Source organism: Schistocerca piceifrons, chromosome 2 (assembly GCF_021461385.2).
Source record: "Schistocerca piceifrons isolate TAMUIC-IGC-003096 chromosome 2, iqSchPice1.1, whole genome shotgun sequence".
NCBI classification, from domain to species: domain Eukaryota; kingdom Metazoa; phylum Arthropoda; class Insecta; order Orthoptera; family Acrididae; genus Schistocerca; species Schistocerca piceifrons.
Genome location: NC_060139.1, coordinates 102,488,477 through 102,509,255, shown reverse-complemented (window position 1 = coordinate 102,509,255; position 20,779 = coordinate 102,488,477). Strand labels below are relative to the sequence as shown.

The 20,779-nt window shown below is 41.4% G+C and overlaps 1 protein-coding gene across 1 annotated transcript in view; it reads right to left on the bottom strand.

The window, feature by feature from the left end:
* Nucleotides 1-20,779, bottom strand: part of LOC124777365 (organic cation transporter protein-like) — a 140,971-nt gene that overhangs the window by 12,335 nt on the left and 107,857 nt on the right. The window contains exons 6-8 of the mRNA XM_047252742.1: nt 12,174-12,305; nt 11,795-11,964; nt 6,163-6,294 (exon numbers count right to left, since the gene is read on the bottom strand). Of these exons, the coding sequence (XP_047108698.1) occupies nt 6,163-6,294; nt 11,795-11,964; nt 12,174-12,305 (434 nt within the window). The remainder of the gene's footprint in view (nt 1-6,162; nt 6,295-11,794; nt 11,965-12,173; nt 12,306-20,779) is intronic.

The window sequence follows — 20,779 nt, the reverse complement described above, 5'->3', positions numbered from 1 at the left end:
AACTATCAGCTTAATAAGCCACAGCTGCAAAATACTAACACGAATTCTTTACAGACGAATGGAAAAACTAGTAGAAGCCAACCTCGGGGAAGATCAGTTTGGATTCCGTAGAAACACTGGAACACGTGAGGCAATCCTGACCTTACGACTTATCTTAGAAGAAAGATTAAGGAAAGGCAAACCTACGTTTCTAGCATTTGTAGACTTAGAGAAAGCTTTTGACAGTGTTGACTGGAATACTCTCTTTCAAATTCTAAAGGTGGCAGGGGTAAAATACAGGGAGCGAAAGGCTATTTACAATTTGTACAGAAACCAGATGGCAGTTATAAGAGTCGAGGGACATGAAAGGGAAGCAGTGGTTGGGAAGGGAGTAAGACAGGGTTGTAGCCTCTCCCCGATGTTGTTCAATCTGTATATTGAGCAAGCAGTAAAGGAAACAAAAGAAAAATTCGGAGTAGGTATTAAAATTCATGGAGAAGAAATAAAAACTTTGAGGTTCGCCGATGACATTGTAATTCTGTCAGAGACAGCAAAGGACTTGCAAGAGCAGTTGAATGGAATGGACAGTGTCTTGAAAGGAGGATATAAGATGAACATCAACAAAAGCAAAACAAGGATAATGGAATGTAGTCTAATTAAGTCGGGTGATGCTGAGGGAATTAGATTAGGAAATGAGGCACTTAAAGTAGTAAAGGAGTTTTGCTATTTGGGGAGCAAAATAACTGATGATGGTCGAAGTAGAGAGGATATAAAATGTAGGCTGGCAATGGCAAGGAAAGCGTTTCTGAAGAAGAGAAATTTGTTAACATCCAGTATTGATTTAAGTGTGAGGAAGTCATTTCTGAAAGTATTCGTATGGAGTGTAGCCATGTATGGAAGTGAAACATGGACGATAAATAGTTTGGACAAGAAGAGAATAGAAGCTTTCGAAATGTGGTGCTACAGAAGAATGCTGAAGATTAGATGGGTAGATCACATAACTAATGAGGAAGTATTGAATAGGATTGGGGAGAAGAGAAGTTTGTGGCACAACTTGACCAGAAGAAGGGATCGGTTGGTAGGACATGTTCTGAGGCATCAAGGGATCACCAATTTAGTACTGGAGGGCAGCGTGGAGGGTAAAAATCGTAGAGGGAGACCACGAGATGAATACGCTAAGCAGATTCAGAAGGATGTAGGTTGCAGTAGGTACTGGGAGATGAAAAAGCTTGCACAGGATAGAGTAGCATGGAGAGCTGCATCAAACCAGTCTCAGGACTGAAGACCACAACAACAACAATGATTTTCATATCAAAAATTTCCCTCTATGTACCCTATTTTCAGCATCTTGAATTTTAGTATCATATATGCACAAGATCTGTTATCTTGGTTTTTTCCCACAAGGAATATAACAACACTACATGAAGGAAGATGTGGGGAAGGGAAGGAAACGGTGGGGGGTTGTCTTGAGGGGGAGGAGTGATCTTAAAGACAGTCCTTTAGTGGAGAGGGAAATCTGGCAACATTTCATAGGGCAGGTAGATGGGGACATGGAAAGGGATGGGGTGACCTTGAGGGTGCCCTTGGAGGGAAGGAGTGACCTTGACGACCGACCTTTAGGGGGAGAGAGGAAATGTGGCAACACTGCATGGGGAAGAGGTACGGTGTCACATTGACGGTGAGTGGGAAAATCTGGCAATAGTGCAGTCCGTCCTGCACTACTAACAAAGCCCTAAGCTGAAACCTGTGGTGTGAGCTCTACAGATACTTAATTTCGTCATAAATAACCCTCACAAATTGGTCTTTACAACAATTTTCGAATTAAAAGACTATAACACAGCATTTAAGGTTTATTATTTTGTGATGTAAAACTTTGCTTTACACTCACATGAGCAAAAAATTGTTGCAATTAATAAATGAAAAGAATTGAAATCATTATGGTAGTTAACATCTTTATGAATAACTATATTTTTAAAAAAAGAACAGGAAGGTTTGACATTCATGTCCATGTAAAAATTAGTATTTCGGTATTAAAAACATGCTGTAACTGTAAACAATTGGTGGGACTGTAATTTATTGCGGCAAAAAATGATCTATACATTCGTATTTTTTTAAAACAAATGAATTTACTTATTTTCCTACTGAATTTTCCATTAAAATGCTCTTGGTGGGCGCTTGATCACTTACATCGCTAGTGAATAAGCTATGTGGTAAACGCTGAGGATCTTAAAACGTGAAGTTTGAAGGTAGGCGACGAGGGTACTGGCAGAATTGAAGCTGTGAGGACAGCTTGTGCTTGGTAGAGCACGGCCAGGCACCAGTTTTAATCTGCCAGCAAGTTTCATATCAGCACAAATTCCACTGCAGAGTGAGAATCTCATTCTGGAGTCTTGTACGTTATCTGAAATACCTCTTTTAGGAATAAATGTGTCTGAAAGCGGCTTTTCCCACCTTCAAGAGGTCAAGAGCTTGCTAAAGGAAGTAAAAAAGAAATAGTATGTGGGTCCTGGTATGGATGAAATGATGTATGGAAGAACACAATATTACCGCAGAATTAAACCCATTGTAAATTGCCATAATAGCCTCAGCCATAATATTTTAAAACTGTATCGATTTAGACAACTGAAACACACTTATCTGATAGTGTGCCACTGGGAATTAATATGAAGGATCTCTGACTTCGAAGCGTGAATGCTGCCTTCATACACTTTAGCTGTTCACTGAAAAATTCTGTAGAGTACGGCCATACACGATAACTAAGTGTACGTCATGTACGTTTATAACAGAGCTCACAGTACAGCACAGCATAAATAACAGTAATTTTATTATTTAAACTTTTGTGGTGCAGGCCCGTGTCCATAGACTGCAGCCCAGAAAACTTGCGTATAAATGCGGCTCTGTCGACACCTCCACACCATTCTTGGCTATACACTGTACTACCATAAAAATGGTTCAAATGGCTCTGAGCACTATGGGACTCAACTTCTGAGGTCATCAGTCCCCTAGAACTTAGAACTACTTAAACCTAACTAACCTAAGGACATCACACACATCCATGCCCGAGGCAGGATTCGAACCTGCGACCGTAGCGGTCGCGCGGTTCCAGACTGTAGCGCCTAGAGCCGCTCGGCCACACCGGCCGGCTACTGTAGTACCATCCGACAATTATCTTGGAACAGTGTTAACAAGAAGAAGTCTGCAACGGTGCGATCGACTTTTTGAAACTATCGATACGATGATGTAGGTTAAGATCCCAAGTACCACACACTGCAGAAATTCGACATGGTGGGCCCTCGTTTGGGAGTAATGACGACAAGAATTCCGAATATTGTCTGACACTCAATTGAGTTGAAACCGGTGCAGTATGTAGTCTGGTTATGTGGTGTAATGGATAGCATAACAGCAGGGCATGCAGGAGGTTGTGGGTTCGCATCAGATGCAGTAACTTCTTTATTTTTAAATATTTATCGAAATGACTTTGATCGTTATTTTTGTTCAATTACTGAATTTAAATATAATTTTCTAGTTCTATTCCTTTGTCACATAATTTGAATCATAATATCGACTTCTTCATTTGCTTTCATATTTATTCCTATCATTCTTTCTCCACTTTAAATCTTTGTTCATATGTTTTTAATTAATTTTATTTATTAATTTCGATTTAATTTCTTTTGTTGTATCAACCTCTTTTTCGTCCTCAGTATTTTATTCGTCATATCTATTTCTCATTTTGCTTGAATTTCGTTTTGCTTACAAACCCGTCTCTCATTCAAATTTTCATTTGTGTTATTTTGTCTCTGGTGACATAGGTATTTAAGTTATGTTTTAAATGTTTGTAAGAAGACTACCGTGCAAAAAAATGCACACCTCATAACAAAAATACGCTTTCCATATCGTTGCACAAATATAAAGAGATTATTTCGTCTTTTGCTTTAAACTGTTAGATAGTAATTTTCAAATAATTGAATATTATTGTAGAGAAATATAATTAAATTCATATTCACAAAAATTCGGATTGGAAAAAGAAAGATATAAAGAAAAAATGAAACAAATGGAAAAGTTCAGAGATTTAAATGATGTGACAAAGAAATAGAAGTAATTACGATAAAGATTTAAAAATAAGAAGAATCAGTCCAGCTGAGAATATTCGAACGCACAATCTCCTGTATGCCATTCTGCTCTGCTACCCATTCCACCACACTACTTAAAGTGCCTTTTTTTAACGCTATTGAGTGTCATATAAAATTCCGAATATTTTTTCGTCAATCACTTGCGCACGGAGGCCGACCAGCGTGAATGGCTGCAGCGTGTGATACCTGGGATCTTAAGCTACATCACCATATAGATAGTTTCAAAAAATCGATAGCACCGCTGGGTACCTCTCCTTGTAAGAGCTTTGTGGACAACTGCTGCGTACCAGGTTTAAGACGTTACATGAATCAAAATGAAAACTAAAAATGGGAAACGCCGCTGGTACCAAAACAGGATATTTTCGTTGTACTTCAAAATATCTACAACAGACTTAGTAGCGTGTATGTTTCTTTGTTCATGGGACTCACTCGCGGATTAACAACAAGGGCTGGTCAGCCAGATAAGCCGGATGTGGTTTTTAGGCAGTATCCCACATACAACTAGGTCGGTACTACCCGCCCCGCCTCAGTTACACGCCGCACAAACATGTACAAAACTTTCTCTCACTTGAACACGAGACTTACAAGCATCGGGCAACCAACTGTCACAAGCATTGCCAAAACCATTATAACACTGCCGAATCCACAGAGGAACGGGAACAAGCAAGGAAGAAGAAGTTCCTTTGTTCGTGACGTAAGGAACGCCGAGTGGTGGTAAGCTGTTTGTAGGTCGCTTTCGTACAGGCACCAGGACAGTACATTTACTTCATTTCAGTTATTTTTTACTTGAATCTTTGGTGTCCAGTGATATATGATAGAAAGGAAAGGCAAGTTTAGAAATATAAAGAAGAATGCCGAGCCAAGAAATCAACGAAAGCCTTATGTAACAAAGGGACAGCTGTTGCTCAGAAAGAACCACCACAAAGTGATGTAAGTTAAAATCATTAGAATTTAACTGCAAATTGTGTATCATAATGAAATGGATTTACGTCACTTTTTATACCGGACTTTCTTGGTTAACAACTTATTAAATACCATCGGACTACAGACAACAAAAGCTTCAACAGTATGTTTTAGACCAGATAAGAATGGCAAACTTCTGATTAAAGCTTCGTTTGATGACGGAGACTGGGATAAACTTGTTTTGCTGAAGAAGGCGTTCAAACTCCATGACCTTCCTATCCTAGAAAGTGTTCCTCACCTTCCATTGGCCAACAAATTACGTACAGAAAAAGAACAACGTATTATTCATGATCGATTTGCTCGAAATCAAATACAAGGAATTTTATTTCTCGTTTTCTCAGCGCTGTCAATATTCTTCTTTTTGTTATTGTTCAGAAACAAGTAAGGTGTTGCTGTGCACATTCAGTGATTCCACGGAAGTGAAGCTTGGCACTTACATCTTTACCTAATTTTTAAAACATTTCTTAAAATCTAAGCGTATTACACTTTTACTATACTTTTCCTGTTAGACGTTGCAAATGATGTGTAAATCTCAAAATTTGCGATCCTTCGAATGAAATGATTTGTAATGTGACTCTGTCATTGTTTTTCCTGTTTTCTTAGATTTTGACATTTCACATTTTCAGTGTTTCCCATTTCCAGTGTACAACTGATATGTTCATACACTGACATATATTTAACTTTCTGGCGGCTCGACAAATTACTATCTAACTAACTTAAAATGTTTACATCCTAATGTAAGAATACGCTCATATGATTGGAATATGAGTGAATATGTGTGTGTGTGTGTGTGTGTGTGTGTGTGTGTGTGTGTGTGTGTGTGAGAGAGAGAGAGAGAGAGAGAGAGAGAGAGAGAGAGAGAGAAACAGAGAGGGAGAGAGAGAGAGAGAATGAGATTAAATATGTCTGGTCTACTAAAATAAGTGCGTGACTCGTCGGCTGTCCGAGCGGATAACCCCGAAGACAAAAAAAATTAAAATAAACGTTTAACGTGTACAACACAACACACATTGCGATAGTAATTAGCACATTCATTGTGCATAGCAAAAAATCTGATTTGAAAGACTGATAGGTGAAAAAAACTACTGACCATCTGGCAAAATCCAGGATAATATATACACTGTTCCTCCTGTAATATTAATTATTCCCATTGGGAGCCACGGATTGGATGCCCACAGAAGCAGCGAAAGTCCAAGAAATGTGCCTGCTATTTCTGCTACTCCTGAAACAAAAGCCGGTCATTTTACAAATAAAAATACAACAATATTTCTTGTGTTGTTCCTTGCCATTACTGGGATTCGAGTCCATTTAGTTTCGACGATTGAGTACTTCAGAAGTTCTTTCTTTAGCAAGGGTGGAGGGAGGGGGGAGAGAGAGAGAGAGGGAGCCGGGGGGGGGGGGGGGGGGGAAGTGAGAGAGTGATATAGTGTGAGGGTGAGAGTGTGTGAGAGGAAGAGGGAGAAACTGTTTATCATCAATTAACTAATTAAAACAGTGTTTATAATGGTCTACATTCCATAATGACAAATACTACATCTGTATACAGGGTGTTTATAAATGAATATCAAGGTTTTAACGCTTTATAATATTTATTACATTAAACTTACAGTTATAAATGATACGTCAAATGAAAAAGCAACTCAAACAGTTGTGTTTGGCACCAGTGCGCATGCGCTGCGCGCAATGTTTCCGCATTTCTTTTTTTTTTTAATTTTTTTTGGGCCTTTCTTTTTTGGTGAACGTGCTGTAAGTGGCACTTATTACCTTGATACACTACCCAGCAATGGCTCTTCCCTCAGTTGGAAGAAGATGAGGCAGAGAACTTCATTTTCCAGCAAGATGGTGCGCCACCTCACTGGCATAGCGAGGTACGCGATTGGTTGAACTTCACAGTACCCAAGCGCTGCATTGGCCCCAAGGCCCAATGACAGGGCTTGCTTTGCATGGCCTCCACGTTCACCCGACCTAACGCCATGCGAGTTTTTCTTTTGGGGCTTCATCAAGGGTGGTGTGTACGTGCCTCCGCTATCAGCAGACCTCCCTAAATCAAGAAACCGGATTGAAGCAGCAGTTCCTACAATCATTGAAGAAACACTTAGCAACGTTTGGGAAAAACTCGGTTTATAGACTTGATGTATGCCGTGTGACTAATGGTTCTCATATTGAACATTTATAAGGTTCTTGGTAAGACTGTTCGATTTTTCATTTGACATATCATTTATAGCAGTAATGTAATAAATATTATTGAGCGTTAAAACGCTAAGACTTGTTTACATTCGCATTATCAGCTGCATATATTATAAATGCTGATTGTTTTTGATAATACAAGTGTAGCTATCAGATATACAAATGAAAATAATGGAACAACAGGTAGCTATTAAAACTGACAAACAAGAAAGAAAACATTTAAAGAAATTTGAAGTTATTATTTTACCTGGATATTGAAAAATGAAGATGATTCAAAATATTTTAAATAACAGCCACATGTGACACATTACAAGGAAAATCCGCCACACTACCCTGAGACTCTTCATGCGGTTTCTAATGATACATAACATATTACTAAAGCCAAATATGTCAGAGATGAAGGAGAGAGGGATAAGAGGTAGGAATGGGGGGGGGGGGGGGAAGGATAGTACGAGGAAGTGGACAGCGGAGAGGTCAGGGGCAAATGGACAGTAATATGTGATAAAAGCTAAATATTTATGCAAAGTACAGTAACATTAAATGTTCTGCTGGCCATTAAAACTGAAACACTATGAAGTCGGCATGCAACAGACGTCAAACTGGCGTGAGTGTACTACATGTTTGACATTTCAGAGCAACCGCACGAAGCAGTTACCAGTGATACCATTTAGATTCTTCTATGCAAGAAATCGCATATGAATGTAGGACAATCACGAGAAGATCGAGTTATGCCTCGTGTTAAAATGAGAAACGTCTACAACATGTGTCGGAATTCGACAGCGGCAGGATCGTGGGGCCTATCGAGACTGTGTCTTCGTTCCGAGGTATTACTGCTTACGTTAGTCGCGATCCAACAAATGGCGTAACAGAAACTCAGACATCAGCCGAAAATGGCCACTGAAATAAATCCGGTGTCGACAAGCGAAAAATTGTGCCGGACTAGGACTCGAATCCAAATTTTCGGCGTTACACGAGCGTTCACGTTATCCGCTTCGGCTATCTGAACACATTTCCCATTCACCAAAATTCTCAACTTGTCGCACACTACCCTCGTAGCGTCCACCGGCATTATCCTCATTGTTCCCACTCTTTACCTGATTCCCAAAAGAGTTTGGACGTAGTGCGCATCTGTATGGAAGGTATCATTAACAGCCTTCAAGGTGTATATATATTACTATGCACTAACGGAAAATAATCGCAACGCCAAAGTTGCTTTGTGTGGCATGGACGAAAGTTGATAGGCGTGTTTCTACATCTGAAAGGTGTAGAGATGGGTCGTTCGCGAACTAGCGGGTCCAAAGTAACGGTTCATCAAGATGAACGGAACGAGCGAGGAACGAATTCTAAGGAACGGTCTTTCATAGTTCACTTCGGTCGCGGATTTCTACTTATAGTCCCCTGGAACAGTAAACGGTCGGTCTCGTTCCAGCCTCGGTCCCGTTCCCGTCTGTCTCGGTCTCGGTCTCGCTCGGCCGGACTCGTCCTTCACGTGTCCACTCGTCGCAGTTCTACTGCCGACTGCGCCTACTTAATGACTTGTTCGTGTCATTCACTGCGCACGCCCATTCTAGATCTGTTTCAAACCTTTTTTTGAAATCCGAACTTCTGGTTCTTTTCGTATCCTATTCAGCGTCCAATACCGCTAATTAAAATATATTTTCTAATTACGTAAATTACATAAAATTACATTTCATGCAATACATACATCTTTTCAGGTAACAAAACGGTATATCAGCTTACTTCACTATTTCGATAAACAGCAGAAGAAATACTTGTAAAAAGGCAAGATTTTTTTGTTATTACATACGCAAAGGAAGTCGCCATGGCACACACGAGTGGCCATTTTCCGTCTTTTTATGATCCAAGGTAAAAGAGCATGTTCATTGTTATGGAATGCAGACCGACTTACAACCGAATGAAGCCCGTGCTCCATAATCGTTTTTCTGGTGTGACATTTTGTAAAGAGAATATGAAAAGTTCTACTATATTATTTAAGTGGTACAGAGTGGCGCACGAAAAATCGGTTCCGAGTACTAGACTGCTCATTATCGCCCACCAATCGTCATATATTGTTTCGAAGTTGTTGTTTGCATTAGCTTATTTGTTATTTCTTCGCTGCCTAATTATTACATGTTTATCTCTTCTGCTCGTAGCGGTCAACAAATCGTGCGTAATTGGCAAGCAGTCTGCACTCGAGGCCAGTTATTCGTTAAGAGGTTTACTGTTCACTACCCTATTGGAGCAAATGTAATTTCGATGTATTGCTCACGCGCTGCCTGCGATATTAAACGTCAGCAGCAGTAACAATAATCGCTCGGTCCTACAGAGCGGTCGCAATAGTTCGTTGTTATGGAGCAGTTGCAATAGCTCGCTGTTACGGAGAAGTCGTAGTAGCTCAGCGCTACAGTACAGTTGCTAGCCGTGTAAGAGAAGTAGCAGTCGCCGCTGGTGCAGCGCAGTTCATTGCCATCTAGTGTAAGGTGAACTTTATTATTCTTCATCGCCAGGCGCGTACTTAAATTTGTTGTCTGAGATGTTAATATGAATTTGTTTCAATCTTTTTGTGATTTGTCAGCACTAATTAAGTCAGACTTGTAATGTTCATTTTTTTATGTAATGGTTTGCAGAAATATTTTCAATAATAAGGTTTTCCAGAACACAATTTTTTACCAGTCATTTACTTGAATTTAAATATTTTACAAATTTTCCCACATCATAGTCATGTGTTGATTAATAATCAGAGGACCAGCTATGCAGCTTTGTCAACAAGCAAAGTCAGTTTTTTTTCTAATGATGCAAATCTCAGACAAATGTTGTTCAGTAGTAGTAGATAGGCCAGCATTGCACTGAGCTGTGCCATTTACACTCCTGGAAATTGAAATAAGAACACCGTGAATTCATTGTCCCAGGAAGGGGAAACTTTATTGACACATTCCTGGGATCAGATACATCACATGATCACACTGACAGAACCACAGGCACATAGACACAGGCAACAGAGCATGCACAATGTCGGCACTAGTACAGTGTATATCCACCTTTCGCAGCAATGCAGGCTGCTATTCTCCCATGGAGACGATCGTAGAGATGCTGGATGTAGTCCTGTGGAACGGCTTGCCATGCCATTTCCACCTGGCGCCTCAGTTGGACCAGCGTTCGTGCTGGACGTACAGACCGCGTGAGACGACGCTTCATCCAGTCCCAATCATGCTCAATGGGGGACAGATCCGGAGATCTTGCTGGCCAGGGTAGTTGACTTACACCTTGTAGAGCACGTTGGGTGGCACGGGATACATGCGGACGTGCATTGTCCTGTTGGAACAGCAAGTTCCCTTGCCGGTCTAGGAATGGTAGAACGATGGGTTCGATGACGGTTTGGATGTACCGTGCACTATTCAGTGTCCCCTCGACGATCACCAGTGGTGTACGGCCAGTGTAGGAGATCGCTCCCCACACCATGATGCCGGGTGTTGGCCCTGTGTGCCTCGGTCGTATGCAGTCCTGATTGTGGCGCTCACCTGCACGGCGCCAAACACGCATACGACCATCATTGGTACCAAGGCAGAAGCGACTCTCATCGCTGAAGACGACACGTCTCCATTCGTCCCTCCATTCACGCCTGTCGCGACACCACTGGAGGCGGGCTGCACGATGTTGGGGCGTGAGCGGAAGACGGCCTAACGGTGTGCGGGACCGTAGCCCAGCTTCATGGAGACGGTTGCGAATGGTCCTCGCCGATACCCCAGGAGCAACAGTGTCCCTAATTTGCTGGGAAGTGGCGGTGCGGTCCCCTACGGCACTGCGTAGGATCCTACGGTCTTGGCGTGCATCCGTGCGTCGCTGCGGTCCGGTCCCAGGTCGACGGGCACGTGCACCTTCCGCCGACCACTGGCGACAAGATCGATGTACTGTGGAGACCTCACGCCCCACGTGTTGAGCAATTCGGCGGTACGTCCACCCGGCCTCCCGCATGTCCACTATACGCCCTCGCTCAAAGTCCGTCAACTGCACATACGGTTCACGTCCACGCTGTCGCAGCATGCTACCAGTGTTAAAGACTGCGATGGAGCTCCGTATGCCACGGCAAACTGGCTGACACTGACGGCGGCGGTGCACAAATGCTGCGCAGCTAGCGCCATTCGACGGCCAACACCGCGGTTCCTGGTGTGTCCGCTGTGCCGTGCGTGTGATCCTTGCTTGTACAGCCCTCTCGCAGTGTCCGGAGCAAGTATGGTGGGTCTGACACACCGGTGTCAATGTGTTCTTTTTTCCATTTCCAGGAGTGTAGAAGCAGACAGTGTTATCCGGTGACACCATTATGAGGTAAGAATTTTTCAGTTTATTCAGGTTGATTTCACAGGGCCATGACGTAGCGCTGCTTACTTCCAAAATTTTCAATTCTCAGTCAATTTTGTACCGGAAATTTTTATATACGGGAAGGTTACAACACTTTAGTACTATGGTAGCAAAGGGCTCTTGAGTAACCGAAGGTGGAAGTGCCAGTACTGTGTAAATCTAACTGGCTGGTTACTCACCCGCACCGATGGTGTTTATCAGCAGTGAGGACCCCCAGTTCTTGGCGTTGAGCAAACCACCGTAATAGCTCACTAAGGTAAAAATCCAGATGCAATGGACCGCTGCGTACCTCGACCAACGTCGGAAGCTCTTGCGCAAAGGGGGCAGCGACATTTTATCGTCCTTCGCACTTAAAGGAAAAAAGGAAAAATATACTTAGTATTAACTCTCCAACTCTGAAATTACTGATAATGTTTCTATGAACCTACAGTCACGTTAAACACTTCTGCAAACAACTACTGTAACCTCTTTGAAAACAACGCATTCTTTTCTTTAAATCAATACCTAAAATCACAGAAGCTATATCTGAGGCATAGTCTGAGTACTATTTTAACCTACCTCGTTTCTGACAGCGCTATTACTGCCACCTTCATTTGATTTTCGCTGGACGGTGAAGCATCTTGTCCTACTTCAATAGCTCTTTGTTTTTTCTTCTTTCTAGGTTCCCATCCTGGGCAGTTTGGCACGAACCTGCGTAGCATAAGTGTGCAAGAGGATGTGCACAGTGAACAGGTGTCTTGAAAATAAGAAATGGAATACCTCAAACACAAATAACAGACTCAGTACGTAAATGTGTATTTCACTATATTACAATTATGCTCGAATAAACTAAAAACTAAGTATAAGGCATGTCTAATAATCTGTTTGATGCCAGCAAGTACATTTCTTATTCAAGAGCTATTAATTTACATTTTCAGTCATTTGTTGATTTTAAACGCTAGTGGAGGCTTTTGTAATGTACTGGAAGGTTCATGCAGTGGGTCCATTTCATTTTTTAATTTTTTAGCAAAATCTATGTATATTTGAATGCATCTTGGTTTGTGCAAAAAACTAGCAACAGATATGCATGCGTACAGGGGCTGCCAACATTGCGCATCTTCAAGTCGAGCACACTGCCATACTGACATTGTGTTTGCACATAAACACATAGTGTCTGCTAAGATCGTTGTAATAACAGGGATCTGTGGTGGTATTATGCTGATTTTCTTTATGATGGCCGGACAGTCACGTTACATGTAAGATAGCTTACAACATTTAAGTGCATCCACTGTGAACCGACGCCACTTAGAGAACCAGGCGTTTCGGCTGCATCAATAGTAGACCTGAAGGTACATTTTAAAACGACTAAGTGAGTCACATGAGTGACATGGTTAAACAGGCAGTTTGCTGGTGCTTTAAATTGTTTACTAAATCTTTTGTACCTCATAGTACCCTCTGAGGAGTATCATCTCTTTATCAGTTTTATATTTTAAAAATCATTCACGCAGGAGGATTGTACAGACATGGCGTAGTTTGACTCCCACACAAATTCCCATTTGTAGAACATAGAAATGGTAATATATGGCAGTAGTACAGCAAGGTACTCTTTGGCACGCTTTGACCCTGCACTGTTGGCTGTAGGCCGTACAGCGGCAGAGCAAATGCATAACGTCCATGTTTCGGTTGTCTAAATGATAGGAGCAAGATGTCGTGTCAATAGTAACAGTAGTAACATGATAAATTCCCCTGGTAAGCAAAAATTCTGCCTCATCAGAAAAATGTGTCTCTCCAACACACAAATACACGTTTAGATCTCATAATCACAGCTCAGTATTTTACTGGGCATTAAAGTGAAACAGCCAACCAAAACCCAGTATTTATCATCCACAGCCAATCATACTGCAGTATTCTAATGGACATTAAAATTAAACATCCAGCTATTATGTAGCTACCATGTTTAAAAATATCAAAATAATATGAATTTTGTATAAATTAGCACTTCGTTGAAAGTTATCCAAATGATTGGAATTTTGTGCCATTTCAAAAGTATCTAAGAAATCTGAATTTTATACCATTTATATCATTTACTGCCATGTTCAAAAGTATCCAAGTGACCTCAATTTCGCGTAAATTAGCGCCATTTACAAAAGCAACTGAATGATCTGAATCTTACATAGATTAGCATCATGTTCAAAGGTATCTGAATGACATCGATTTTGCACAAATTAGCACCATGTTCAAAAGTTCCTGAATGATCTGAATTTGGCGTAAACTAGCATCACGTTCAAAGGCATCTGAACGGGCTGACTTTTGCACCCATTCAAAAGTATCTGAACAATCTCAGTTTCGTGTAAATTGATGCCATGTTCAAATGTGCACAAACGATCTGAATTTTATATCTGTGCTTGATTGTTAAAAGCTAACTGTGGGCAGGTGGAGACTAGGAGAACTGTGTGATCTTTCATCAGGAGATTCGCCAAGCCTGGACTTGCCTGACTTCGCAGAAATCTGACACTCTCATTGTGTAATATCTGTATGTGATTGTTATGCATACAAGCCAGTCTTTACTCTGAAGACTGCGTCGCTTTACAGTCCCAGACGTATTGCATAATCTGATCAGTTACGATGGTAAGTTCTTTCCCACAAATATACGTGACAAAGGAAGACAGATGGCGATGCAGAAGATAAACTAAATCCAGGCCAAGTTTCTCTGCTACAGTTTTGTCAAAAGCTCGTCTTAGTTCGGTTACAACCCATATCAGAGCAGGCCAAACGTTACAGAGGCTCTCATGCTAGCTTACTAACTTTATCTTGCAGCGAAAATCGTTTGTCATCTTCTGGTGATAACGCTAACTTCTACAGTCACACAGTCACCATTTTGGATCAAAACTGTAACAAATTGTTATACCCTCGTGTTACAGCAAAACTGCTACAAATTGCCCCTATACATCGTTCTGTTAGAATACAATTGTAACACATTACCCTATAAATCACCATTGTTACTTGAAATTGTAAGAAGCTGCTCCTGTTATCGAAAAACTGTAACAAATTGCGCCATACACTGTCATATTACAGTAACGAATTACTCCATGAAACGCTATGTTACAGCAAAATCTTAACAAATTACTCCATTCATCACCATTGTTACATGAAACTGTAACAGATTACCCCATATCTCGCGAATGCATAGTGGACGCAATTGGGGCAATGGTGGTAAGAATGTTTCTCGAAAATTTGTATTAGTTTAGCTAAAGGCATTACAGCACAAGTCAGAATGTGATGATGAGGGCACAGCATATGCAGCGATTGGAACCTTCCTACCTGGTACTGGAAACTGTACAATGAAGAACACAGTGATTATGTACACTTTGTATAACATTCATTTCAGAGCTCACTGAACAGAGTGCAGCATATGCAGTGATCAGAACTTTCCACCCCAGTACACAATCTGTACAATGCTAGACACATTGCTTGTTTCCTCAATCATGATGACTACCATGACCCCAGTTGGGCCACAAATGTTCAGTTCACTTATGTGACTGGCAGTAAGCAGGATACTTTTGGGGCAACGACTGTTGGTTGACAGGGTGACTGCCATTCCTCCAGATAGCATTGGGGTCAATGGTGGTCAGTTGACGTGGTGACTTTGGACAGTTGACAGAGTGACTGACATTACCCCAGATACTATTGGTTGGGACAATTATGCTCATTTGATGTAGTGACTGCCATTACTCCAGACACTATTGTTGGACAACGATTGTCAGTTGACATCATGACTAACATTAGCTTATATACTACTGAGTGGGGCAATGATAGTTTACATGGTGACTGATATTACCTCAAATATGTAGTTATATTCAATTATGTGCTGACCATGGGTGTCAGTAACTGGATCCAAATCGTGCTTTAACAACAGAAGCTGAAAGTGTACATGCCATAACCTGACAGTGAGTAGCAACTCCACATTCTCAAACAGTATCCCAAGCACCAAATAAAATTGTACAAATTGCGCCAGGCATCAAAACTGTCACACTAAATTGTTACCAAATTGCCCCATACATCATTTTTGTTCCACAAAATGGTGACAAACAGCCGCATACATCACCATTGTTACTTAAAATTGAACAAATTGTCCCGTACATCTGCACTGTTACACAAAATTTTAACACCAATTCAGCAAGTTGAGATTTGTTCTGACAAATTGTTCCTTGTTCCAAGTAGCAAACGTGATTATTCAGCAAGATGAGACTTGCTGATGCCAGCAAGTCAAGACTAGTTCCAACATGGAAAATATTTAGTCAGTAAATTGAGACTGCTGACTAAGCTTATATTCACCTTTCAGCACAACCTCCCTGACATCACTGACTCCACCCCATCCCTGATGATCATTACTGCAACCAGCAACATTGGGATGATGTAAGTCACTCAGTTCTCTGACCATCATTGTCCCTGCAATAATATCTGAGGAAATGGTAGTCACCCTATCAACTGACCATCTGTCCCAATAGCATCTGAAGTAATGGCAGTCACCATATGTCAACTTACCATCACTGGTCACACAGTAGAATCTGGTGTAATGGTAGCCGCCATGAATGATAAGATAATAGCTGCGTCTGTAATAGTACAGATTCAAGTACCAAGGAGGAAGGCTCTGATTGCTGCAGCCACTGCTTTCTGATCATCAACCTCTGACAAAAGTTTAGTACAGGGCGTATACAAGTGCTATGTGTGGCACTGTACAAATTCCAGTGTTGGGTAGGGAGGCACCAATCACTGCATATCAGTGCTGGTGTTGTATTGCTTTTAGCAAAACTAAGTCTATTATTTTCGAAAACATTGTTGGAGGATGTCAGCAAACATAGCGTAAAGTTTAAAATGAATTGTAAAACAGCCAATATCACAAGGCATGTTTATTAAAAGGTGACTGTTTCGTTCATTATATGAGAATCTGCAGCCAACTACCCAAGCAGTTACCTATTGTCATTCAGTAGTTCTGCTCCATGCACAACCATTGACCATCAATGTGATTGAAGGTCTGAAGATGATCATGTAACGATCGAAACTGTTCACCTTTTAATAAATGTGCATTGTGATCTAGATTGTTTTATAATTAATTTTAAAATCTAAGTCAAGGTTTTGACAAATAATCTCAACTCCATTGCCCCAATAATATCCAGTATTTGTTCGCAACATAATGGGCAACATTTTACAATTTTTTCTAACATTGGTGATGCATGGAGTAATTTGTTACAACTTAGCTATAACATGAGAATGTGTGTGACAATGTGTTACAATTTTGCTGTAAAATGGTAATGTATAGGATGGTCATGCAGTTTTCATTGTGAGGTAGCATGAGCTAGAATTACCAGCATAAAATCACAAAACATTTTTACATGGAGAAGTTTGTTACAGTTTTACTGTAACAGTGACGTATGGCATAATTTGTTACAGTTTTGCTAGAATACTGAGCTATTTGTTACAATTTTACTCTAACATGGTGCTGTATAGAGCTGTTTGTTACAACTGTGATGGAACATGGCGATGTACAATGTAGTTTGCTTTAACAGGAGTATTTTATTACAATTACCTACGGGGTAAATTTGTTACAATTTTGTTGTAACATGGCGCTATACTGAGCAATTTGTTAAAATTTGATTATAACATGTCGATGTATGGAGCGACTTGTTACAGCTTTGCTGTAACATGTAGATGTACAGAGGCATTGTCATATCATCTTGACTATATAACAACATAAGTTAGCATCATCAGCAGGAGATGCCGTACTTTTGTACCACAAAAGAAAGTTAATAACCTAGCATGAGAGTCTCTTCAATGTTTGACTGACTTTCAGTCGATTGTAGTAGAAGTAAGATGAGCTTCACACAAAATAATGGCACAGAAATGTGACCAGGATTTATTTTAACTTTTTCATCGACATTTGTCATCATCTGTTCATATATGTTTGTGGTCAAGAAACGACCATCAGAACTGCTCAGACTATGACGTATGATTAGGATTGTAAAGTTAGGCACTTTTGTACAAGGTGCAAAATTCAGACCATTTAGACACTTTTGAACATGGTTCCAACTGAAGCAAATTGCAGATCTTTCAGATAGTTTTGTACAAGTAAAAAAATTAAGCTCCTTCGAATTCTTTTGTACATGCACTAATTCACGCAAAATTCCAATCATTTCGATACTTATGAACATGGCGCTAATTTGCACAAAATTGATATTATTTGGATACTTTTGAACATGATTCTAATCTACATAAAATGCAGATCGCTTTGATATTTTAAGCTGCTGCAGAATTCAGCTTTCGGAAACTTTTCACCATGATGCAAAATTCAGATTGTTTGGACACTATTGTGCATGGGCGTTACATAGTGGTTGGCTGTTACGTTTTAACTGTTGGTAAACTACTATACTGTAGTTGTCTGTTTCCTTTTAATGGCCGGTAAAACACACACATCAAGAAAAGTTATGCATCACCCCGGTTCCGACAGTTCCGCAACCTGTACAGAGAACTGGAATAGAGATCAACATAGACATCATTTCCAACCCTTTTATTACTCATGAAAACCACACATTGCATGTTGTACCACCAGACAGCGAGACCTTCGGAGGTGGTGCTCCAGATTGCTGTACATACCGGTACCTCTAATACCCAGTAGCACGCCCTCTTGCATTGAAACATGTCTGTATTCGTCGTGGCGTACTATCAACAAGTTCATCATGGAACTGTTGGTCCAGATTGTACCACTCCTCAATGGCGATTCGGCGTAGATCCCTCAGAGTGGTTGGTGGGTCACGTCGTCCATAAATAGCGCTTTTCAATCTATCCCAGGCATGTTCGGTAGGGTTCATGTCCGGAGAACATGCTGGCCACTCTAATCGAGTGATATCGTTATCGTGAAGGAAGCCATTCACAAGATGTGCACGATGGATGCGCGAATTGTCGTCCATGAAGACGAATGCCTCGCCAATATACTTCCGATATGGTTGCACTATCGGTCTGAGGATGGCAATCACGTACCGTACAGCCGTTACGGCGCCTTCAATGACCACCAGCGGCGTACGTCGGCCCCACATAATGCCACCACAAAACATCAGGGAACCTCCACATTGCTGCACTCGCTGGACAGTGTGACTAAGGCGTTCAGCCTGACCGGGTTGCCTACAAACACGTCTCCGACGATTGTCTGGTTGAAGGCATATTCGACACTCATCGGTGAAGAGAAGGTGACGCCAATCCTGAGCGGTCCATTCGGCATGTTGTTGGGCCCACCTGTACCGCGCTGCATGGTGTCGTGATTGCAAAGATGGACCTCGCCATGGACGTCGGGAGTGAATTGCGCATTATGCAGCCTATTGCGCACTCTTTGAGTCGTAACGTGACTGCGCGAAAAGCATTATTCAGCATTATGGCGTTGCTGTCAGGGTTCCTCCGAGCCATAATCTGTAGTCCGTGTCCGAACAACATCGCTTTGGTTCACTCCGAGGCGCCTGGACACTTCCCTTGTTGAGAGCCTTTCCTGGCAAAAAGCAACAATGTGGACGCGATCGAACTGCGGTACTGACCGTCTAGGCATGGTTGAACTGCGTCCTTTCTGGTGAAATGACTGGAACTGATCGGCTGTCGGACACCCTCCGTCTAATAGGCGCTACTCTCTCTGAGCACTATGGGACTTAACATCTGAGGTCATGAGTCCCCTAGAACTCAGAACTACTTAAACCTAACTAACCTAAGGACATCACACACATCCATAGCCGAGGCAGGATTCGAACTTGCGACAGTAGAAGTCGCGCGGTTCCAGACTAAAGCGCCTAGAACCGCTCGACCACACCGGCCTGCTCTCATGCATGGTTGTTTACATCTTTGGGCGGGTTTAGTGACATCTCTGAACAGTCAAAGGGACTGTGTCTGTGGTACAATATCCAGTCAACGTCTGTCTTCAGGAATTCTGGAAACCTGCATGATGCCAAACGTTTTTTATATGTGTGTACTAAGCTGTGATTGGAAGATCTAAATGTGTATAAGTGAGAGGGAGATGCATTTTACTGACGAGACAGAATTTTGGTGATGAGGTAGAATTTTTGCTAACGTAACCGTTTATAAGGTTACTGCTGACACAGCATCTCGTTCCTTGCATCCAGGCAACCCTCTTGTGTGACTTCATGCAGTTGCCCTGGCGATGTATGGCTTTCAACCAGGAGTTCAAGACCAAAAACCTGTACCACCCCTAGCGTCGGGAAACCGCTGAATGAGTTGAAAACAAATAACTCGCCAGATCTATATGGCATCCCAGTTCGGTTTTACAGAGTGTAATCCTTGACATTAGCTCCATAGCTAGCGTCCATTTATTATGATTCACTCGCCCAGCGAAAAGTCCCAATAAACTAAAAAAAATGTAGGTGACTGCTTTGTATGAGGAGCTCAAAAGAACAGACATGAAAAATACAGACCAATATCTATAACGTTAGTTTGCTGCATAATTCTTGAGCATATTCTAAACTGGAACATATTTAATTTCCTTTAGCGATAAAAGCTTATAACTACTAATCAACATGGATATAGAAAGCGTCATTGGTGTGTAACACCACTTGCCCTTTTCTGCTGTTAACTATGGGTGAAGAGCAGCTGGCGGATTCCATGTTCCTAGAGTTCTGGAAAGCGTTTGACAGTGTGCCACACTACAGACTGCATATGGAGTAGGTTCTCAGATATGTGAATAGCTCAAAGACTGCGTAAGTAACACGACTCAGCACGTCGTCCTGGACAGCTTGCGTTTATAAGAGACCGAGGTATCGGTAAGAGTGCACCAGGAAAGCGTGTTGGGAAAATGCAAATTAAGGAAGATGAGTACGAAAAGCAGTCCTGTAATGTTCGAATACAGTATTACTGGAGTGCTGCTTGATCCAGGCACGTTAATTCATCATCTAGGAGTAATACTGTCAAAGCAATATGAAATGGAGCGAACATGTAAGGATTGCAGTAGGAAAGGTGAATCGTCGGCGTTGGTTTATTGCGAGACGTCCAGGAAAGTGTAGTTCATGAGCAATGCAGATCACATACAACACATTTGTACCACCCATTCTTGAAACTGCTTGACTTTCTGAGATCCTCCTCAGATTGGATTAAAGGAAGACATCGAAGCAATTCAGAAGCCTGCTGCTAGACCTATT